The sequence below is a fragment of the Camarhynchus parvulus genome, chromosome 2 (genome assembly GCF_901933205.1).
Source record: "Camarhynchus parvulus chromosome 2, STF_HiC, whole genome shotgun sequence".
Classification (NCBI taxonomy): Eukaryota; Metazoa; Chordata; class Aves; order Passeriformes; family Thraupidae; genus Camarhynchus; species Camarhynchus parvulus.
The window spans coordinates 38,359,760-38,382,102 of NC_044572.1; the positions used below are offsets into that span (position 1 = coordinate 38,359,760).

The 22,343-nt window shown below is 39.5% G+C and overlaps 1 protein-coding gene across 3 annotated transcripts in view; it reads left to right on the forward strand.

Moving 5' to 3' along the window:
• The window catches only part of LOC115917163 (ubiquitin-conjugating enzyme E2 E2), a 202,688-nt gene that overhangs the window by 166,219 nt on the left and 14,126 nt on the right, over positions 1 to 22,343 (forward strand). For all 3 annotated transcript variants that reach the window (XM_030970905.1, XM_030970898.1, XM_030970911.1), the window contains exon 5: positions 13,052 to 13,199. In XM_030970905.1, the coding sequence (XP_030826765.1) occupies positions 13,052 to 13,199 (148 nt within the window). The remainder of the gene's footprint in view (positions 1 to 13,051; positions 13,200 to 22,343) is intronic.

Consider the following 22,343-nt stretch of genomic DNA (forward strand, 5'->3'; position numbering starts at 1 on the left):
AGAATGGGACTTTATTGCTTGATCACGGGATTATTGCAAACTACCTGCGTAATGTATCTATAAAAAAGGCAAGCATCCTCCTAAAATGCATCCTCTGGCCTACAGAAAGAAGGAATTACCATGTCAGATACATGATGCTTGGAAGTCCTTATCTGGAAGACTGAGTGCAAATCTTAACGCACATATTCGATAATAGGAACAGAAACCAGGAAAATTTATCCCACAGTGCTTTTAATAGAATCAAATAAATTGATGGGGCTGTCTTCCATGAAACATTGTTCACCTTGTCACTCTGGAGAATGTGTCTGGGAGACCCTCATGGAAGGAGCTATGAGATCAAAAATATTTACGTCGTTTCTGACACATTTATGAAAGGATGGGTGTGCTGTGTTGGTCTGTAATAGAAGGATATTGCATTAAAAGAGAGAGAAGTCAGTTTCTGTTTGATTACTTTGAGTAGATTATTGAAATGTAAGTGCTATATATAGAATTTTAATGGCACAGTAGTAGTGTTTACAGTAGTAGATAACATTGATGTTACCAGGAAAGGGTTTGTAAAACAAATGAGAGATGTGAATGCAAAGCACTTGTCTTTTTGTAAATTGAACTTTCCCAGCCACTAACCTAATGATGGGTGAGTATAGCCGTATTAGAGATGGTCAAACATTTTTTCCAACTTTCAGTGTTCCTGTTTAGAGAAGCCTTGATGTCACTGAGAGGTCTTAGAGGAGTTGTACACCTTGCTGACTGCACAGTTTCAGATTTAGGCAGCTGTTGTCACATAGTGAAGAAAGAATTTGAAAATTTATGATGTCTCCTTCAGTTTGTTAAAGCTCTGGGCACGCTGAGCTGGGTCAGTTCTGTTCTGTTCTTCCCCTGTCCTGTTTTTCCTACCTCCCCCCAGTCCAGCCCACTGTCTGGACAAGATGTGTTTTAACAAGTCCTATTTATTTACTTCTTTCTTGGGCTTGGTTTGTTTGTGCTAGCTGCCGTGCAAGGGTTACGTTCAGTCCCCCCAGAAAGTTAAAATTTTAATTTTTGGGGGATAAAATGGCTTTATGGCATACAAAATAGAGCTTGAAGTTCTCTCTCTCAGAGAGCTAATACATAAGAGCTAGCTCTGAAAGACAAATTACAGGGAGATCTTTTGTCATTCTCTCTGTTTAACCTGTTGAGTCTTGAGGCAGTGGATGTGACAGATACCCTTTTAAAATAGAAGTTGAAGGTCCAGTTTGCTATTTCACCACAAGGTAAAGTCTTTTTCAATCTCCACTCAGTTGTGCTCAGCAACTCTGTTATTTTAAGACATGAGTAATGCAGCTGTGCATTGCTTATTAATGAAATGTCAAGCAAAGAGGTGGTTCTTGTCCTGCTTCGTAATAGATTTGATTGTCTGCCTTTATCTTGATGCCAGTTGTCACTGTAAGAAATGTGTGCATCTAAATCATATGAAAATGCACTGCTTGATAAAGGATAAGAGAATTGATGATGCAATATTGTCTTAGCAAACAGCCAGTTTTATGTTGAGGGGAATTGTCATCTGTAAGAAAGTAATTTGTGTGTGTGCACAGGGGACTAATGTCAGATATAACTGTGTCATAAGCATGTGTTGAACACATGGATTCTTACTCTATTCACTTCAGCCACAGTTCTAAAGGACTCCTCTTTTCAGTCCTGCTGTATGATCTAGCAAACTGTTGCTTTTTCATTACACCTATTTTCCAGACCTTATGAAACTCATTCATGGGTAAAATAGTTAGGGAAATCCCTTTAACTGAGCAGCATGGGAAGACCACTGCTTATCATAAGGTAGCTGCCTGTCAGCACTGCTGGGAAAGGGTAGTTAAATACGTTCTCCCCAAGCTGATCTCTAGCAAAAGAAATGTACTGAGTACGTGGAATGTAACCCATGGCCTCGTGGTACAGTGCTATCTGTGTGCTGGCATCCCTTCTACTTCTCCAGAAGATTTGTGATATTTTGTGCTGTTCTCAGAATTATGGATTAAAGGGTTATGGTCATAGATTCTTTTAGATTTCTTGGTAGTTATATTCTAATTTTTTTCAAAGTCCTTATGGCTCTATCATCTTAAAAAACCTAGGGATAAAGTACAAGACTGTGAAATGTACTGAGAAAGACATAAAATGTATCCTGAGTGCTGGCAAGATTACCTCCCTGTAAGAACATAGCAGAAAGAGTCTAATTCACATTTTTCACTATGATTGAATTCATAAATTACTCCTGAGAGTTCTGTGGGCCATTTTCATCCCTCATTCACTATGAAGTAAGGAAATATTTAAACAAGTACTGTCAAAATTGATCTTCCAAAAATGTGACCACAAAAAAACTGGGAAGAAACAGAAACTATATTTCCCAGATGCAATTACTTGACCCAGCCTGGAGTTCCAAAGGCAAATTCCCATGTCACATAATATATTCACTGTTAAGGGGCCTAATCCACAGTGTGTTAAAATCTGCAGAAAGATCCCTTTTCCTTATCTCTTCTCAGATGCTGTGCACTCCATCACATCCATACATGTGTATGTCACACATGGATCTTGGGGAGGGTAAAATAATTTTTTAAGTAAGAAAAATGCATTGAAAATTTATTTTGGATATGTGTCTTTTATTTTTATTACCATCATTAAAATATGTTTGTGGTGTAAACACTTCAATTTGTATTATACAAAGTTCTTGATATTTTTGGGGGATCCAGATTGCTTCTATAAACACTGTTGATGCCTGATGTGATTGCTGGGCACCCTGTTGCATGTTGGAAAACATTAATTAAATAAAAAACAGAGACGACATTTGTACAAGTAAAGATGTTCTATATTTTGTTTTTTCTTTTTAACAAATGTACAAAGTAATTTTCATTTGCTGTTCCAGATAGTTAATCTGCTTCTCTACTTTCCCTTTATCACATAAAAGAATCACTCTTTCATTCAGGTTTGGTTAACAAAGAAAAAGTATCTATACCAGTTTCCACTTTCAGGTATTTCTTCAGTTTTTGTAGCCTCCAACATTCTTAAGATTTTCAAGTTTTATCTCCATTTTCCACATTAATTTTCCAGTGTGATCCAGTTCATATTTCAGGTTTTGTATAGCAACACATCACTGTCATCAGGTTTCCCTTCCAGTCTGCACCAACAGACTATGGATCCCCTATGGATCCGTAGTTTTCATTTTGTCTGTCCTTGCCCGTCAGTGTTTTTCCAAAGTTAAACCATAACCATAGAGTCAAATTAAGTTACCCTTTACCATCACAGAATAAATCATGTGGTAAGTTGGAGTATAATTTGCTCTCACACTGTTAATTTCTTCCCCTTTGAAGTCAGACTGTTTCTGTATTTCAGCTTTGTCACATGCCTTGAAACTGGACTCCACATTTTTTGAGCTGGAGGTCACTGACCTTTTCAGCTCTGCTTTCCTTATAATTCAATGGCATTTGGCTTCACTCACAACTGCAGCACACTCATGAAGAGGAGGGAGTTGTTCTTCCCCAAAAAAGTTTACCTCTGTGTGACCAATGCAGCTTGATAGGAGTGATGGAGGGCCAGCCCAGCCTAATTCTGATTTAGCTCTACAACCAGAAAACAAGATGCTTAGAACAGCTCATCAGAGAACTAGCAAATTAACTTGGGCTTTTTGGGAGGCTCTAATCAATTAAAAATATTTCCTTGCCTGTGCTGTGAGGAAGCTGCTGCGGCACAGCAGAAATGAGCTGAGCACTCGTTGGCTGAGTCAGCAAGAAAGCGTCAGGCTGCACGATCACCGCTCTCCTCTCAGCTGCATCCTCAGTGTCACGTTGGTTTTATGAGATGCCAGTCAGAAGGAAGGTATGGAACACACAAAGTGAGGCATAGATGTGGTGATGAGCTCACTTTCTGCCAAAGGCCAGGTGCTGCTGAGGCTTCAATTTCGGTCACAAGGTGAGGTTTCACTTCAGCCCAAAAATACAGCATGTAGCAGAAGGGACTGAAAAATAGACAAAGCTGTGCCCTGTTCAGAGTTGAAATGAATAAAAATGCTTAGATGACTTGCCAAGGAAATAACTTTACGTTTTTTCAGTGGCTTAATGACCCCCTCAACCTTTTTTAGAAATACCTTTGAGATTTCTTTTTCCTGCCAACTATCTTCCTTTCATCCTTAATGGATTCAGACAGTTCGCCCCTTGGCTTTAACAGAGGAAAGGTCTCTCTCTCTCTCTCTCTCTATCCCATTCAATACCCTAAAGCTCCTTCTTTGGGGTATTGAATGGGATTTAGCCATGCACAGATGTCTCTTGTGGGAGGACGTGTGTGTGTATATCTGTGGGTGTACATGTATGATTTTATATGTCCATGTGTATTTGAGTAGGAGGTATCACATATTTTAGCCAGGTCTGACAGGAAGAATTTCACCTCAATTTCTGTCCTCAGTCCACGTAAGAAATCAGTGAATTCCCCAAGTATGCAAGGTTTTGATCTGAGATCCTTTAAAGTTTAGCCATCAGTACAAACACTGAAGCTTTGGGTACACTACACAACAGAAGGAAAGGCAGTAATTTCATTATCCTGCATACTGTCCCTCTGGAGCAGGAAGCTTTGACAAATCAGGAAGCCATACCAGTCTTTTGTACAGGTGTTTTTAGAAAAACAAATGCTCTTCAAGAGAACTTTCCTCCCTGGAATTGTCACTGCAATGGAGTCTGCACTTTCCTGAAGAATAATCTTTATTAATAACTTCTACTCTCATATTTGACTACGTTCAGTCTAATACAGTGTCAATTCAATTTAGCTGTGGCTGATACAATATGGATGTATCTATCATTATCCTAGTATTCTGCTAGCTGTATTTTTGGATTTGAGTGATTTATAGAATCTCTTAATCCCAATTCTACAATTAATCTTGCTAGGGACTTTAATCTCAGCTGACTGAAAAATGGCTCATAGGACTTGAAAGCTGCAATATGCTAAATCACCTCTAAATCAAAATTAAAATAACAGAAAACTCTGTTTTCTGTTAAGTCCTATGTAATTCTCCTATGTATGTCTCCTATGCCTAATGACTAACTGAAAAACTATTCTCATCACTTGAAAGCCTAGATGGTTTAAATCAGCTGTTGGACTACAAGGAAGGCCCTTTTCCTTTTTAAATATAATGCACAATGTCTATAGAGTCTGATCTCAATGGCAATATTAAACATCTCTTCAGGTTTTTTAATACATAATTGTAATATAGCACTAAATATCCATTTGTGGAATTCTTCTTCTGTGGTAGACGAATTTCAACCTATTTTGTAAGTTCAGCTTCATGTCTGAGGAGGCAATACTTTTTGTTCTTGGCTTCTATTCTACATGTTCATACTTGTTTTATATGTGATTGGCTGTTAAGGACACTTTTATCTGCAGTGTAATAGAAAAGAGTGCTTACAAGAGTAGATGCAAAAAAAAATAAACATTCCTTGGTATTTCTAAGCTATGTTAAAATGAACCTTACTAGGCAGACATGCACTCTAAATTGCATTTATCACTAGTAACACAATTTACACTTGAAGCTCTTAAACTCCCTAAGTACAGCCCGTTTGACTGACTCCTTTTTACCATCTCTGGAACCTTGATGCAGGCAGGGCTTCATTGAGCCTCCTCTAGCCCCCCTTCCCAGATATTGCCATCATAAGGGCAGCCTTCAAACGCACTGCTCTCCTGTCAGCCTTATCCTTTACATTCATTTGCCTCGTCATACTTCTCTCATAGCCTCTGTCACATCCTATTAGCTCTCAGTGCCGTGCTGTGCTGCTCACAGCTTTTTTCCGCTGCCTCCTGCCTTCCCCATGCTACTCCTGGTGCTGACGGTGTGGCATGTTCCCACAGCGCTGCCTCCCGCGGCCCCTTGGCTGTGCCTCCGTGCTCCCTTGTTCTCCTCGCCCAGCCTTTCCATTTGCATCTTCTCACTGGGAGCAGCCCAGGAATCCTTCATCCGTGACAATAAATGGAGTTGGCAGGTTTTCCCAGCAAGTGAAGTCTTTGGGTGTTTGCAGGCAGAAATCAGATGCCGGGGAGTCTTTGAGAGGGAGAAATGGACAACCTACCACCAGCAAGACCATTGTCAGAGGCAGCAGGATCAGCCCCAATCCTGCCCTTCTCAGAACAGCTCTTTCCAGGAGTGTGAGCTGCAGAGTGCAGTTCCCGTGCTTGCACCACCTGCAGTGAAACAGTTTATTCCACAGATGACCTCCCTGGGATGCTCCAGCCCTGGAAGTGTTGAAGGCCAGGCTGGATGGAACTTAGAGTAGCCCAGTCTAGGGGAAAGTGTCCCTGCCCATGGCAGAGGGTTGACACTGGATGATCTTCAAGGTCCCTTCCAACCCAAACCATTCTGTGAGTCTGTGATGTGTTCAGGTGGTGCTGAACCAGCATGCAGTGGTACAGGGCTCTGGACAGCTCAAACCTAGGTGGTTGCCTAAGAAAGTGTAATGCCTCCCAAAATGACAGAATGAGAGTTTTAAAGTGGAGAACATAGATGTGAGCAGAAATATGTTAGACTGAGGAATCAATAACTATGTTTTATTGTGATTAAATGCAAAATATGTATTTGATAAGGCAACACCATGGAAATCTCTGAGATTTCCTTTCAATTCATTTATCTGATAATTCATCTAGTAATTGGTAAATTGAATTGCCAATGATTCTTCTAATGAATAGCCTCCTTATTCACTTTGTTTACAATACACTAATTTATATCAGTAGTTTCTATTGATTTAGTTAATCTTGATGCAAACAGCTCTATCTAACTAAACTCCTCCTGTTTTCCTTACCAAGACTTAGGTGGTTTATCATTTCTTCCAATTTCCTGTGAATACCCAGTACACAAAGCTCTTTAAGAGGCCCTGTAGAGGCATCGTATGGGGAATATCTCCTGCCTCACAGCACTGGTTTTCATATTGCTTGTCAAATACATTTTCGGATGACAACTTGTCTTTTGGAAATTTCAGAAGCTACATAATTCTGCTGTATCAAGCCCGTTTTACTACTGCATAAAACCCATGTGATCTAAAAATACATAATATGTCGATGTTGTTTCTTGTCCTCTTTTACACACACAGATAAATATACACAGATGTGAGAGAAAGAATTTTTTGTACATCATTACTATAAAATGAGAGCAGCTGGACTGATCAGGACAAAGAACTACTAGTTTTGAAGTCAGTCTGCCTAGGACTTCTCATGTATGGAGTACCTAAATACCCAATGGCTGTTGAAATTGGGTGAGGAAGAAGAGGCCCCTGTTTCTTAGAATACAGTCTAGGAATAAAGTCTTGTGCCTGGAGCACCATGCAGGAGCACTGTGGTGAACTGAGAGAGGCATACACATAGGACAGTACAGCCTGCATGCTTTGAACTTTAAAAGGGAGGTTTTATTTTATTAAAGTTAAATGGTCAGTAAATCTTAAAAAAAAACTTGCTCTCTTATAAAAGAACTTTTTTGCTGACTTTCCATAAGGAACTGCTAATTGTAAGAAAGATTATGCTGATTATATGAAAATCATTTTATAAAAACTCATAGTGACTTTGTCAGAGAAAGCTTTTGATGCTTGGCAAATTACCATCTTGTTTCTATTCTGAACATCCCTAACCCAAACAGTAATCCATATCCCTTGTCCTCTCCTTCTCTTCCTTTGTTTTCAGAAAACTTTGTACCATTGAGGACTATTTTTTTCTCTCTCTTGGATACATCAAAGATTATCAAGGTCCCTTTTTGCTTGTCCTGCTGTTAAATCTGTGTGCAAAATGAGTGCATTTATATAGTATCGTTTATTGCTGCTGTGCTTATTCAATTTTTTTCCCCTGCAACACTGTTCAATGAGACAGTGTGAGTAGTTACTCAGCTTCATAATTACAATGAATATAATGAATAATTACTCACATTGCATACTGATTCATTTTCAGTAGTATTAAAGGTGAACTCATGTGGATGCTATTATATCCATTTAAATTGTTACCACTTTTGTGTACTGATGTCTTGCATGGTGCATTTCGCCAAAGAAGCACAGCACAGTTTGCATATCAGACTTCTCTGTGGGTCAAGCAAACGTAATTACTGTTTATTATTTCCTGCTAATGCAGATACCATGTATTTTCCTTCAATAAAATTATTTATATCTGTTTTTTACCAAGTAAAATTAGATGCAATCAAGTGTTTTGAGAAGTAGATGAAGTTCATTTCTTGCTGTAAACTTAAAATGTACTCTTAAGTAGTGAGCATCATATGGCCAGTCATTTTTTGTATACTCTTTGTGATGAATCATTAAGTATCTCAACAATTGTTCGTGTGCATGGTACAAATATGTACTAACAAACTGGAAAAAGTCCACCCTGTCTTAGAAAGGCAGCTTCAGTGCTCATAGATAAATGAAGTGCACTCTGTAAGAAGTTAAAGGGTGCTAATTAATATAAAGGTTATTGCATGAATGCTGTGTCATTCAGAGCTTTATAGACTTTTCATTTAGTCTGTTTTATTTTTCTCATATGACTGAAGAGTGTAGGCCTGATCTTGTTTTTATTTTCTCTGAGAGGACAAATGTATTGCTCATAAAGTCTGACAAACTGAGATGGGAACAACTTACTCTCTCCTTGAGCATCATATAAATGTCATCATATATATATAATAATATATATATATATATATATATATATATATATATATATGTATGTAGATATAACCTTTCTGTTGCGTACAACTTCAGGTAGTGCCACTGCAGTCTGCAGTTTTATTACAGCAGAACTCCTGGGGAATATTTGAGGAAGACAGAAATTTCATCTCAAGCAGGCATGCAAGATTCCATCCTTGTAAGAAATGAAAGTTCTTGAAAGGAGCTTCCCAAAATCACGGGAATGAGAGCCCTGGGAATCTCAACTCTGCCTCCAGTATTAGCTGAGCAAAAGGAGGTTGTTTTTGTTTATTTTCTGGTTGGCTCTGGGAATTTTTCCTCTCTCTCTACACACTCACCAGGCTCCAGTGACTGAGAAGCAGGAGGTGAGGGTTTGAACCCAAACAGGCTGATGAAAGCAAACCCTGAGTGTACACTGTAAGCCCTTGCATGTAATTCGTAAAACTAGAGAATCATTTCTTCCTCCTGATAGGTTTTTGAAGAATGTTGCAACTGAATTCAGTGGAGTCTGAAAGTGTGTGAGATGGTGTACCAGGCATCATAGTGACTGCTGTGTTTAGACTTCCATGCAAAAGAAAGATATTAAGTTATTTTAGGACTACATGATGCTGGAAAAATGGTGCTCAAAATCACTCTGAGATCCCGAAATTACTTATCTTGCCTTCAACTAGTTGCCTCCAATCACTCAACTGAAATCTGTCTTCGTTTCCTCTTCCCAGGTTTTATAAACAGTCTCTTTTCTGTCCTAAAATTTACTCAGCAAACAGCCAGACATAGCTTTGCATGTTTGGCATTCAGCAGTAGATGACAGATGAGTTTATTATTGTTTACTTCCAACACTGATTGAATAAAAATTGATTGAAAATAAATTCCTTATCATTACCTTTTGGAAGTTTGTTTGTAGTGCTCACAGTTTTCAGAAGGTAGTCCCATTTTTCCCAATTTCCCATCATTTGTATTTTCCTGACCTATACTTTTATTCAAAAAAAAATTAGGTATGCTTTTTAAATTCCAGAATGAAAGAGAATAAATCCATAGAGAACACTTACGGTTCAAGAAAATCCATAAATTTCTCCTCTACCATTTAATTGTCTGAAGGTGACTTTGCCTGCACACCCACACAGTCCTTAGAGCCCCTACATGGGGTTGTTTAGGTGTTTTCATTAGGGGATAAATGGAATTAGAGTCCGGCATTTAAAGGAAGCATTTAAGTGACATCAAAGGTAAAAATATGACCATAATAAAGAAAATGCAGTTCCCCTGGAAAGTTATTAACACATGGTAGAATAGGAGGACCCTGCATAACCTTATAATGTAGGTATGGTAAGCACAACATGCAGAAAGTTACATCTCAGCACTTCCCACATTATCAGCAATTTGAGGCAATACATGGATGAGGAAAGCAATGTGTCATCCCATTTGTACTCTGCTGCCTTGGGGTGAGAACTCTGTTATCTGCCACCTTCAGGCCACAGTTTCCAGTGTATTAAGGCTGTCATTAATACAGCTTCTTCTGCAATTCTAAACACTGTGATTATTTTCATTAATTGATTGAATTGATTTTTCAGTATTAAAATTAATTAATAAAATGTAACATATTGTCATTATAAAATAACTAATATATTGATTATTAAAATATTTAAATGCCTGCCTGTCTTAGGCAGGCATTTTAAAGTGCACTGGCATATTTGGTGAGTTGGTGACATTGTCAGTGGTAGCCTTTCTCAGTCTCACAGGTTTAATACGTACTCACAGTGAAAAAATGCTATATTTCAGGTCTAAGCATTTTCTAAAAACAACCTTCCAACTGCAAACAGGTGTAGTCCCACATACATTTATCCACCAGGTAGCCTGAGATGGCAATGAAGTGTTGAACAGTTCATGAATGACATGAACTACCTCTATTCATCTCAGTGGCTCTGAATCCTGCCAAATTCCCAGTGACCTTGCTTCAGTGCTTCAGAAGAGGCTGAGGCAGGGGAACAAACTTGTGGCAGTGTCTGTCCTCTCTGCTGGAGAAAAAACAGTTAAAATACACGCTCCAATCAATGACCTTCTCTGAAGCAAGCTGCAAGCTCAGACTGACCTGTCTATAAATATTTTAGAGGGTATAATTTAATCTGTGCAGTGGATTCAGTGCTTCCCCCACATTCAGTGAGACCACACAGATCTTATTACTCAGTATATTTAGATGCCACTGAATGAAGTCCTCAAATTTTTCATTGTGGAAGTATAGGGAAGCACCTTAGTTGAGGTAAAATACTTAAGCATAAGCTTTATTTTAATGGTGTACTGATAAGTTAGCATACAATACTTAAAATTAAGCAGGTGTTTTTACTGAGTCCTGGGACATCCTGCTAGGGAGCAGTCACTGATTCACTTCTAAGTGGAGTATAAGTGTTCCTGGAGTTAATCTACCTAGGGAATAAATGAGTACCTACAATTCCTAGGATGGTCCTCTACACCATCTCCCTTTCTGGGCACTTTGTGTAAAGTAGTTTATGACTTTTGTGCTTTAGCAACCTTCCTTGTTCAAAATAGCTTCCCTTTGTACACAGGCATTTAATTTTATCACCAAATTATAATTATTTAAATAAATAATATTTTGATCTCACAGAAGACTTCCTTCCCTCCAAATGCTGAATGTGCTTGGGTTTCTAATGAGGGGGAGAAAATAGATCATCTGGCTTTAGGATTTGGATTAATTGAGATCATTGCACCAGAAATATTTTAAATTCTCATTGAGGTCCCAGAAGTGAAGCACTTAGGCTGGAAAACAATAAGCAAAACCACAAGTGAACAGGAAAAACAAAGGAACCTATAAATATGTAGGGTATGGAGTGGCAAACTGTCAGATTATCCAATGAATTAGCAATACCTTTAAATATAGAAGCATTTAAAAACTGATGAACTTGCTTAGTAGGGTTCTTTGGTACAGAACTCACTGGTGCATGACAATGGGCTCCAAAGCATTTTTCCAGATCTACGTGGAAAAGTACTTAGGAGAAAAAGTATTTATTGTTGAATGCAATGCTTTAATACCATAAATCCGCTATCGTTTCTTTCCATTATTTTGTCAAAGCTTCTTGATTTAATCCAAAGGGGCAGAATTTTTCAGTGTGCTAAAGAATTACTTCTATAATTATTTTTTATAGAAGTAAACCAAGGACTGTATTATTTCACTTGCATTCTCCTTTCTGTTTGCTGAGTGGCCTGATAATCCCACTCGGATCACTGAGATCTCTGATACTGAAGAAAATCAGAAGAGGAGCCTGCCTGCCACCAGTTTGCATTACTCTCCAGACAGGGGTTTATCTGTGGAAGGGCAGGGGTGGGTTTGTAGGCACTCCCAGCTTACATTAGCACTGTCCCAGAGGAGGGAAGAGCACAGCTTCCCTGAGTCAGGGAATGCTTTGCCTGCTGTTGTCTCCTGCCTGCCCGGCCCCTCTCCTGGCAGGGCTGTTGCTGGTGAGGTAGATGTCTGAAGTTCTATGTCTTAATTTTAGATTTTAGGAACATGTCATTGAAACTGTCTGGGTATGACTTGTCATTTGGCTAGAACTGATGGAGAAATTAGTCCTTGATGACCTCCAAGAGGTGGCTTTATTCACATTGTCCCTTCTTATGCAGGAGCCCCAGTATTCATTCTGAACTATGAAGTGAACATTCCTAGCTGAGCTTCTTTTAAAATAAAAAGCCTGTGTATTCAGCTTGAAGAAGGAGGACATTATTCTGGGCTAAAATAATTGCCATGGTTTGTTACCTATGAGATCACTTGGAGCACCATATAAAATAGATACAGAAATCATCAAAATAAACTACTAAAAAAAACCCCAAAGGTGCTTGCAAACAATTCTACTGATAAAAATGTAACCTAAAATTTGGAAATAAAAGCATTTTATTTGAGCAGCCTTTCTTCAAAATATTTCACTTCCATTTTTTCAGGAGTCACTGCTGTGATGCCTCTGCGGTTTTTTTACAGCTTAATCTGTTGTGTCAAATGATGAACAGATGAAGACAATAGAAGAATCTGTCTTGTTCTGACTTCCTTCAAAGCGTGAAAGAGCTGTGGACCTGAGTTATGAACATTGTCCAGATTAGGGGGCTGGAAGTGCTTTTTTTTTGGCTGTGTACAAAATAATGAGATTGATAAGACCAAGGCAGGAGGAAGCTCGGGAAATGTGTCCCATTCTCACCCTGCACAAACCAGTTTCACTGCTGGCCACAGCCGCAAGAGGCAGAGTTTATTTCCTTTATTTTGTCTTGCCCAGTCTTTAACCAGCAGTAACAGAGTAGCAGCCTGGAAAGCAGAATGTTTGTTCCTATGGTTTTTCAATGTTTAATAATTGTGTGATTACTGGCTTGAACGCTGTTGAACTGAGACACCCTGTCCTTTCCAGGTAACGTTCCGGACAAGGATCTACCACTGCAACATTAACAGCCAAGGCGTCATCTGCCTGGACATTTTAAAGGACAACTGGAGTCCAGCATTAACCATTTCTAAAGTTCTCCTCTCCATCTGCTCCCTCCTCACAGACTGTAACCCCGGTAAGCTGAATTAACTTTCATATCCTCATTCATTTGTCATTCACATTTGGTCAGCTCAGTAATATCTGGTCAGTGCTCTGGTTTACTGGTACCTACTGAAAAAAACACAAAAATGCAAATTTTACATGCTATTCATATAAATAGTATAAAAAGAAAGCAGAATTTCAGAAGCTCAAGTGCAGTTTTAGTACTGGAGAAAAAAAAAATTTAATTCAGAAAGTTTGATCAGTAGAAAATACCTTAGTATGCATAATTTGGATATTACAACCAGGATATTACCACCAAGAAATATTAATGAGTTAATAAATATTGAATAGGAAAGCTTTCATTTAAATATGCTGGTAATGTGGTCTCTGAAAGCAATATTAATAGCACAGGCAATGATAGATGCCTAACACAGACTCTACAAATAATGAAAATTAGTTTAAATGAGGTTTATTCAATATCTTGGACAGCCAGCATGAGTATTCAAAACAAGCTGTCGTTCTTATTAACTAGCATAGCACTTAACCTCTCCCCTCAGCTCTTTTAGATTTGTTTTATGCCATTGACCACTAGATCTGTAATTTCCACTTTCTCTTACCCTATTTACCAACACATAATTCTGACTGTAGCCTTGGAAAACCATAATATATAGAAATTACTAAAGAATCGTTGAAGAAAAATTATGTGATTGGTTTATATGTCATGAGGGCTGTTACTGGTTTGTTTTTTATTATATGCTTCAATATTATTTTTAATTTGCCCAAAGGGCTAAAAATTGCTTTGAAAAGAGCAGAATGCAAGATTCTGGCATAATCAGGGGCTGAATAAAAAGCTGTAATAGACTATTGAAATATTTCAGAATTCAAAATAAGGTGAGAACAGGCAAAAATGTGATTGACTGCTTTTATTTTCATGTGGGTTTGTTGCTGTATAGAACATTGAAAGCTGTGGTGTTCCTTTCAGCTGAGAGGTGGAGTGATAGAGTGTTATCATTTTAGGCACATTTATTTCAGGTGGATTGAATGCTCTCTGCTAACATCTCTGAAAGATTGATTTCTGTTAGTGTTTGGCTGAAAATATGCAGAAGTGTCTGTAGGTAGTCAGGCAGATAGATGACAGAAGTGTACAACAACCAAATTAATATTTGCTCATGTGTCTTGGAGACCAGCTAAAGAGCTAGAGACGCTGCAAAGCTCTGTAGGGATTGAGAAATGGGCAGTGAATGCATGCTCTCCCGTAGGGATACAGATACTCTCTTTGGAGGGATACAGTCATCTTTAAAGCTGGACAGTTTCCAGCAGTGATTTGAAATTTAGAAATTCACTACTTATACCTTCTCAATCTTAAATCCTTACAGGTGCTGTCAAACAACAGTTTTAGCATATCAAGTGTGTAAGAGGAATACTGAAAATGGTTATCCATATCATATTACCATGTACAACAAGTTAACACAGAAAAAATGGGAAGTCCTTCCATTTAGCCTCTTTCAGTTAGCAGCCATAAGCATTGTATTGACCGCAGTAAATAAAGCAATTTTATGATGATTCATTTTCAAATCTTCTCTTTAATTATGAAGTAGTTTTGGATTTTTTCACTGCTTCATGGTAAAGTTTTCCCCTTTTTTTGATGAATTAATACAATTTCTTAATTTGTATCCCAGTCTCACAAGGCACTGGTGGCACATGTTTTTGAAGTGCTGAGTCATTTTTGCCTTCCTTGGTAATTGCCTGTTTTGTGTTAGATATGCTTTTATTTAAAAGTGAACTTTGAATGTTAGTGATGAACAGCAGAAGGCTTGCAGAAATTTACAAGTTCTAACTTTTCATCATATTGCCTAATATGATTTCTTCTGATATTTTATCATTAAAAAAACATTGGTCACTTACCATGAGATGGAGGGATGGACGGATGGATGGATGGATGGATGGATGGATGGATGGATGGATGGATGGATGGATGGATGGATGGATGGATGGATGGATGGAAAGATATGTCACTGATACACATGCCATTGAAGTATATCACGTATACATACACATAAGTAGCTGCAGAAACATGCATATATATTTTTTACAGCTGGGAGTAATTTTCTAATCCCTCAGTCCTCTCTTCATCTAACTAGTCTGCCCCTTTCTAAAGGCAGAAACACAACGGGGGTCTTGATTTGATAAGCAACTTTGAACTCTTTTTTTTCACCATTCATCAGCCAGAAGCAGATCAGGTCAAATGGAAAGGGAACATTGAATCTCCCACAAATATAAACATGCAGGATGGGCGAGTCTTCCACCCTGGCCTCTGAAGCAAAGAATCAAGTATCAGTTACCCCCTACTCTTACATTTATGCAAATCTTCATTAGAACAACAAATAGGAGTAAGAATGGCAGCTAATTTAGCCTCAGTCATACACAGTGATTAAACGGCGCTGAAGCACAGCTGCAGCTTCATTGGCAAGCGCTGCTATTCTTCTCCAGCAGGCTGAGCAAATGAAAAGAGGTATTTGCTCCTGCCGCTCCTGTCATTCACATAGTAATCTACAAAAGCCACGGAGAGACTCTCTTCCCTCCCTGGTTATACATCACTGCCCTTTGTTCCCTATCACTCCAGGCAGGAGCAAGTTTGTCCTTTTTAAACAGCTAATACAATCCTTTACTCATAAGCTGTCTCAGACCCTTCAGTCCTGATTATTATTAATTGTCTCTGTTTTGCTTGGCAGTATCAGCCACTAAACTGTGTTAATGAAAGGTCTGAATTTTGTAACAGCTGGCTGACTTTTCCATGGGGGAAGGGGTGCCGTAGGGTTTGTGTATGACTGAACACATGTGCATTATCTGGGAATGTGAGAGAGCCAAATGTATCAGAGGGATGGGAGGGATGGTGGGATGCACTAGCCCAGTCCAGGCATTAGTATTTTCCTTTGAGGTGGTACTCGAGGCCCCAGCACACATCCCTTTCTACAAATCAGGCATTTTGTGGGGTTGCTCATGCACTTTGGCATGTGCATGAGCAACCCCACAAAACCTGATAGATACCTTCGCCTGCATAAAACATAGTGAATGAGTGAGTGAGTGAGTGAGTGAGTGAGTGAGTGAGTGAGTGAGTGAGTGAGTGAGTAAATGCTTACAGGCTCTATGCTTGAGTGCTGAAAGTGCCTGCTTCCAGTGTTAGCTGCTAGGGCTGGCCTGTGTGGGCAGTTAGTTACTGCAGAGTAACTCCACGTGGACACTCCCCACTTTGCAAATGTGTTGTTACAAAAACCTGTCTTGCTTGGACTAAAAGTCAACTACACTTTAAGTGTTCAAGCGGAGCTGGGGAGTGTGAATTTCCACACTGCCTTAATCCGAAGAGCTTTCAAGTGCAGATGGCCATTGAGGTTTTGTGTTTTACTGAGTTTGAAGTGCTAAGCAAATTAATTAATTTTTATAGTTACAGAGCTGGTGATGCTGATCTGGGTTAGAATGTTTATTTTTCTCAGCTGACCATTGCCATCCTGGCCCTGCCAAACATTCTTGAGCCCCAGGAAAAATATCATTTGCAAATGCTTCAGAGAAAATAAATTGTAACACTGCAACACTTCTTTGCATGATTTCTTTCTTCACATTCAAAATCTGAACTTGGCTGGCCTGATTATCCACAATGTCTGAACAGTCTTAACATCAAATCATGTCTGCTTAATAACACCCAGCTAAGCCTTGATTAGAACATCAGAACAAAGCCTACCTCTCCCTCACACCAGCTTCTTCCTTTCTGGTGTCATCCTCTGGCTCTGGCTCCTTACCATTTTCCCCACGTGCAAGTTCCATGGCCAGCGGTGATTTTATCCCTCAGTTGGCATTCTGGAAGCAAACGCTTTGCTGTTGCTCCTGGCCCTCTTCCCGGCGAGCTCCTGCGATGAGGATGTGCCAGGGGGTGCACACAGAGGAGGAGTGGCAGACTGAGATGTGGCCAGCCACGATATTGCTTTCCCACAAACATTAGGCTGAACATTTGGATGGCAGCTGTAGCCAAAGTAACTGCTGAAGGGCTCTACAGAGCCTCACTTGCTTTGCTCTTTAGAAACTTCTGCCTGATTCCTAACCTGAACTGACTCACGGGAATTTTATACCCGCTTGTTTTTAAGCAAGTCGTGTCCTATACCTTAAGTGACCATTTTTCTGTTTTTCACTCCTGGTGTACTAATTAAGAACCATCCTCTTCCCTTGTTGTCTTTATTTGATGCACACTACCAGACCTGTGTCTATGAGCCTCCTTCTGTAAGAGAGGCTTTCTGTTCCCCTGCTCATCCTCACTGCACTCATCCTTCCTGAATGCTCCTGACTCTTGGAGTTCACTGGGGCATGAGGCACAGCTAGGCAGACTAACCTGCTCATCATCACCATCATCCAGGTGGAAATATTTACTGCTCCCTGTTGGATGTGCCTATCTCACTTGGCAGCCCCACTGAAGGTTATTTCTGTCTTAGCCCTGTCATTTTCACTGTTCGTCTGCTTTTACCCAATTGAGTGAAATGGTGGAGAAAGGAAAAGAGGAAAAGGAAAGAGGAAAAAGGGAAAAAAAGAAAGGAAGAGCAGAATAAAGAAAAAGCTTTTGCTAGAAAGGGCAAAACCTCTGCATTAACCTCTGGCAAAGGATATGCTCCAAAAACTGCCTGCAGTACCTGCTTCACTGGGGTCAGCACTAGTTGAGTTGGTTGCTCTGCTCTCAGATGCTTCAGTGACATATTATCAGTGTAAAGATGCTTGTCTGGTAACCTTTTAAACTCACCAGAAAGTGTGAGGCAGTTTGTTTAGTGTTACCTGTAAAGTTTGCTGTGAACATAGTTTGAAGCATGCATATCCTCACAATAAACGTACTTATGAGAGTAAATGAGTAGCACTACATTACTTTGGACAAGTAGCACTACATTACTTCAGTGTGAGACCCATCAATTTTTATAGCAGTTGCAGTTTCACAGCACATCTGAAAAGTAGACTATTTATGTTAAAAAACTCTGCAGCGTACATTGTGGCTTTCAAATATATTGTACCCTGGTTACAAGTAGATGTGCTGCTTTTTACAAGTACTGCCATGAATCATGAATTTACTGGATGGTTTCATACTTTGTTAACCCATATGATGTAATGTGGCTGTGCATTTTAATTACTTACATTTATCTAAGCATAGATAAGCAAAGTCAAAGATCCTAAGGTTATGGGGATCTTTACGTGTCTCGCTAAGGGACACAAGACATGCTTTTAAGCTTTATTCATATGAGTCATCCTTACATTTTGCCTTTATCTTCCCTAGAAACCTCTTGTTTTTATCGCAGTGTAGGTATAACAAGCAATTTTGGATAACATGCTATTGTTCTTTTTCTGTTGCAATTACAAGTTATCCATGTGGTTTGGCATGATTTAGGTCTGCTAAAAGATATTAACACCCTTACAGACACCTGCATGAAGGTTTTGGTATTTAAGAAAATTTGGAAGTGGGATTCAGTTATTACATTATTCTTTTTCCTTTTTTTCTTTTTTCTTTTTCATTTTTTCCCCCCTTTAGCATTTTCCTAAGAGTGTGCAAGGTTCTGTACTCTGGTTGCTGAGGGTATAAAATCCCGGTTCTGTCATCTTTTGCAGAAAAGGATTCAATAGTGTAATTTAATGCATATCTTTGATCCTCAATGGGATCTAAAACAGCACTTTGGAGAGTGATTTTTCAACATAATCTTAAAAGCCCTAAAAGCCTGAATGGTATTTGCCCTGCTACAAAGCTGCTGGAATTGCTGCTGTTACCAGAACCTCTGCAAAACACGAGTAGGTGGGGAGATTTAAGTCAGACAATGTGCAAGGGAGGGAACTGAATTAGTGATTTCTCAGCCCATTTCCCTTTCAGACAGCAGTATACATTCTTGGAGGGAAGTTGGTGTCCTGCTTTAATGTCACTGCCCTGTCCCGTGGCAAGTTTGCCTTCAGCAGCCATCCCAAATCCAGCTATTGGAATTGCTCCAGACAGAGTTCATATCTCCAAGTGCAACATGGATAGATTTGCTGTCTAGAAAGCTTTGAGCACCTCCACATTTTGAGTTTGTGTTGCTATTTGGGAAACCTAAGCTTCATCCAAATGTTTGTTCATAGCAATTTCACAATCTCTACAAATTTGCATAAGGTATTGACAGAAATACCTGGATACCCAATATACAATACAATACCCATGGAACTGTCTTCTGCACACCCCAGACAAAGGGGAGTAGGTTCACTAAAGCCCTCTCAGGAAAATGCCTCTCCCCCCAGGAGTTGGAGTGAGGCTGCCAGGCTTTGGTGCTCACTGACACACTCCACGCTCCTGACACTGCTTTGGGCTGACCATCTCTGGCACAGGGGCACCAAGAGCCAGATTTGCCACAGCCACTTAAAAACCAAGTGCATGTCAATGCATCAGGTTCCACAGGAATAGCTCTACTTCTTCAGCCAGCAAAGCCCCAGCCATACCAGCATGCATTTTAATACACTAATAGATGTCCACTGTATCAATAAAAAAGATCTATTTTCAGAATTACTCTGATACTTGAAAATGCTTTCCCATCCAAAAAAAAAAGAGTTTCAAATAAATCCAAGACAGCTTAATAAAGGAAAATGCAACATAGCTGTAATAATAAAATCTGTTCCATGCTGGAGCATTTGGCTCTGAGTGGGAATTTGGCTGACTTGTGGTCACAGCTCTGCTATTTGGCTTCCATGTTCCAACTTTAAAATAGCTACCCAGCCCTAGGTAATGAAGAACAGGTCTGTGCTCCTCACCACTCAGCAGCCTGGATGTATCTTCATTTCTCTCCATTATTCCATATATCTCAATCTAGCAGGAAGCATGTACCATGTTCCTCCTCATCTGGTGCTTCCCCATAGCAGAGGCTGCTTTCTGTCAGTGCTGGTTCACATCAGGTGTTCCTTCTGCAATTTTTTTAGACTTCCCAATTATCATTCCTTCTTTTCCCCTCACCCACAGTTGTGAAGTGAATTTAGAAACTCTGGATGACAGCAAGTTCGAGGGATGAGCCACTTCTCATTCTCCTCATTCTTGTCATTTTTTTTCTTAAAGACATAATCTGCATGTTTTGCTACTATCAGAAATTGCTTCAGAATCCAATCTGAATTTTTTCTTTTTCATTTAACATCTTATCAGCTTTGTTCAGTTTGTCAAAAAGGGCTCTTGGGCTTTCCTCTGCCCAAGTACATGCTGTTGTGGTTCTGGTGAAATTTTGTTTCCTTTTTGAACATTTTTGTCAAGACATATAGAAGACAGGAAAACTGTAAGTACTCCTTATAAATGCTCATTCTTTAATAATCCATATTTGAGTAGATTTGTCAAATGTGATGAATATTCTGGGAAATGCCTGAAATACTTTTAAGTTGGTAAAACAGTATTAATTTGTCCCATTTTATGAGGCCAGTTAAGCCCTGCTACTTTGATTCTTTCCTGGCACCCACAGGCTACCTGGTGCAATGTTACAACACAGTACTATCAGACATACAACAAAACAATCTCATTTTCCCATATGTCCTTTTTGTAAGCAGCAGTGGGTCATGTAAACAATGAAATTGCTCTGTTGTCTGAGATAATTTATATTCTTTAGCTTGGAGCTGTTTTTTTCCCTTTTCTTCAGAGTTTGTATACTGTACTCTGTCAGGAAGTGGGCAGGTTTCTGGGCTGTTTCAGCACAATGGAAAATGCGTTCTTTGTATCTGAAGCAGGAAAATACTCTATGCCATGTCACTCAAGCATGGCAACAAGTAACACAGTAAATGAAAGTTAAAGCAGCCAGGAGTCAGTTCAGGGAGTAATGGTTTTTGGTTTGTTCTGAGTTGCAACATAACCTTTCTGTTCCTTTTTACATCTCTGACATGGGTTATCTCCAGATGAGATGAGCTTGCTCAGGAGGCTCTGGCTCAGCAGTGTGGGGTTGCTCTGGTGCCTCGGTGCTGCTGGATGGGGAGCAGAGCAAATGGGTGTTTGGCATAAAGGCCATCCTAAGTTGTCTTAAGGGAGCATGAAAGGAAAATGCAGCATGAAACTGATGGAGTTTGTTCTGCTCTCAGGGAGTGCAGAATTGTAGCAGTCTTTATGGACATAAGCAAGGCTCTTTGGAGGATTTGAATGAGAGAATGAGACAGCATTTTTGCTTCTTGACTTCTTGACTTCTACTTTATAGCTTATTTTTGTAACTCTATAGGTTAGGACTTTAACTTTTTGCTATTTGTTCAAACTCAATCTTTCTAAATCTTATAAAAGGGGCATACTTTAGCTTACTCTTCAGAACGAGTGTGGTCTGGGACTTTTTCACATTAATAAAGACATTTTCGCGGAACTTCTGGTCGGTTCTTCTCTTTTCTCTCGTTTGCTGGTGCTTTTGGCTCTGGGCTGACTACTGCTAGCAAGCAAGCTGAAATCTAGAGCTGAATATCACTAAAGAGCTGATAACTACTCATGCTTACTAGCAAGCAGTTTAGCGACTAGGCTAGAGCTGCGCTGGGACGTTGGGCGTCTTGCTCTCTTGGAAGTAAAGCTTCTGATGTTAATGAAGGCAACACGGAGGCTTTATTAATATTTTGGCGATCCAACAAAGACTCAGACCCCCCCACTGAGAGCAAAAAGCCCCCATTGACTAGTAGCTCCTCCGACGACTGAGCATCGGTTGCCTGAAGCAATCTGTTATTGCCTCGTTAGAAACTGCCTACTTCTGAGTCGGGCGTCTTGCTCCCCTGGGAGTAAAGCCCCTGATGTTAACGAAGGCAACACGGAGGCTTTATTAATATTTTTATAGAATGACTTCTTCAAAGGTGGAGCTGTCTTGAGAAAAACATGAGCAAAGAGATCCCATCAACTGTGACAAAGTTCTTTTGGCAAGAAAGTACTTGTGTATCTATAAATACTGTATGTTCCCCTCCCTGTTCTGCAGAACCTGCTACATAGGTAAATTTACATATTTGGACTGATCATATCACAGAATCTAGAGCTGATTTTTACAGATTCGTGGTAGCTCATCAGTGCTTTCTTTTTCTATTCCATTTAAAAGATGTTGCGCTACACCACTTACGTTGTAGTGTGTATACAATACTAACTTCTATTTTATAGTTTGAATCACTTACAGCTTCTCATATTCTGAGCTGAACACACAGTACCAATATG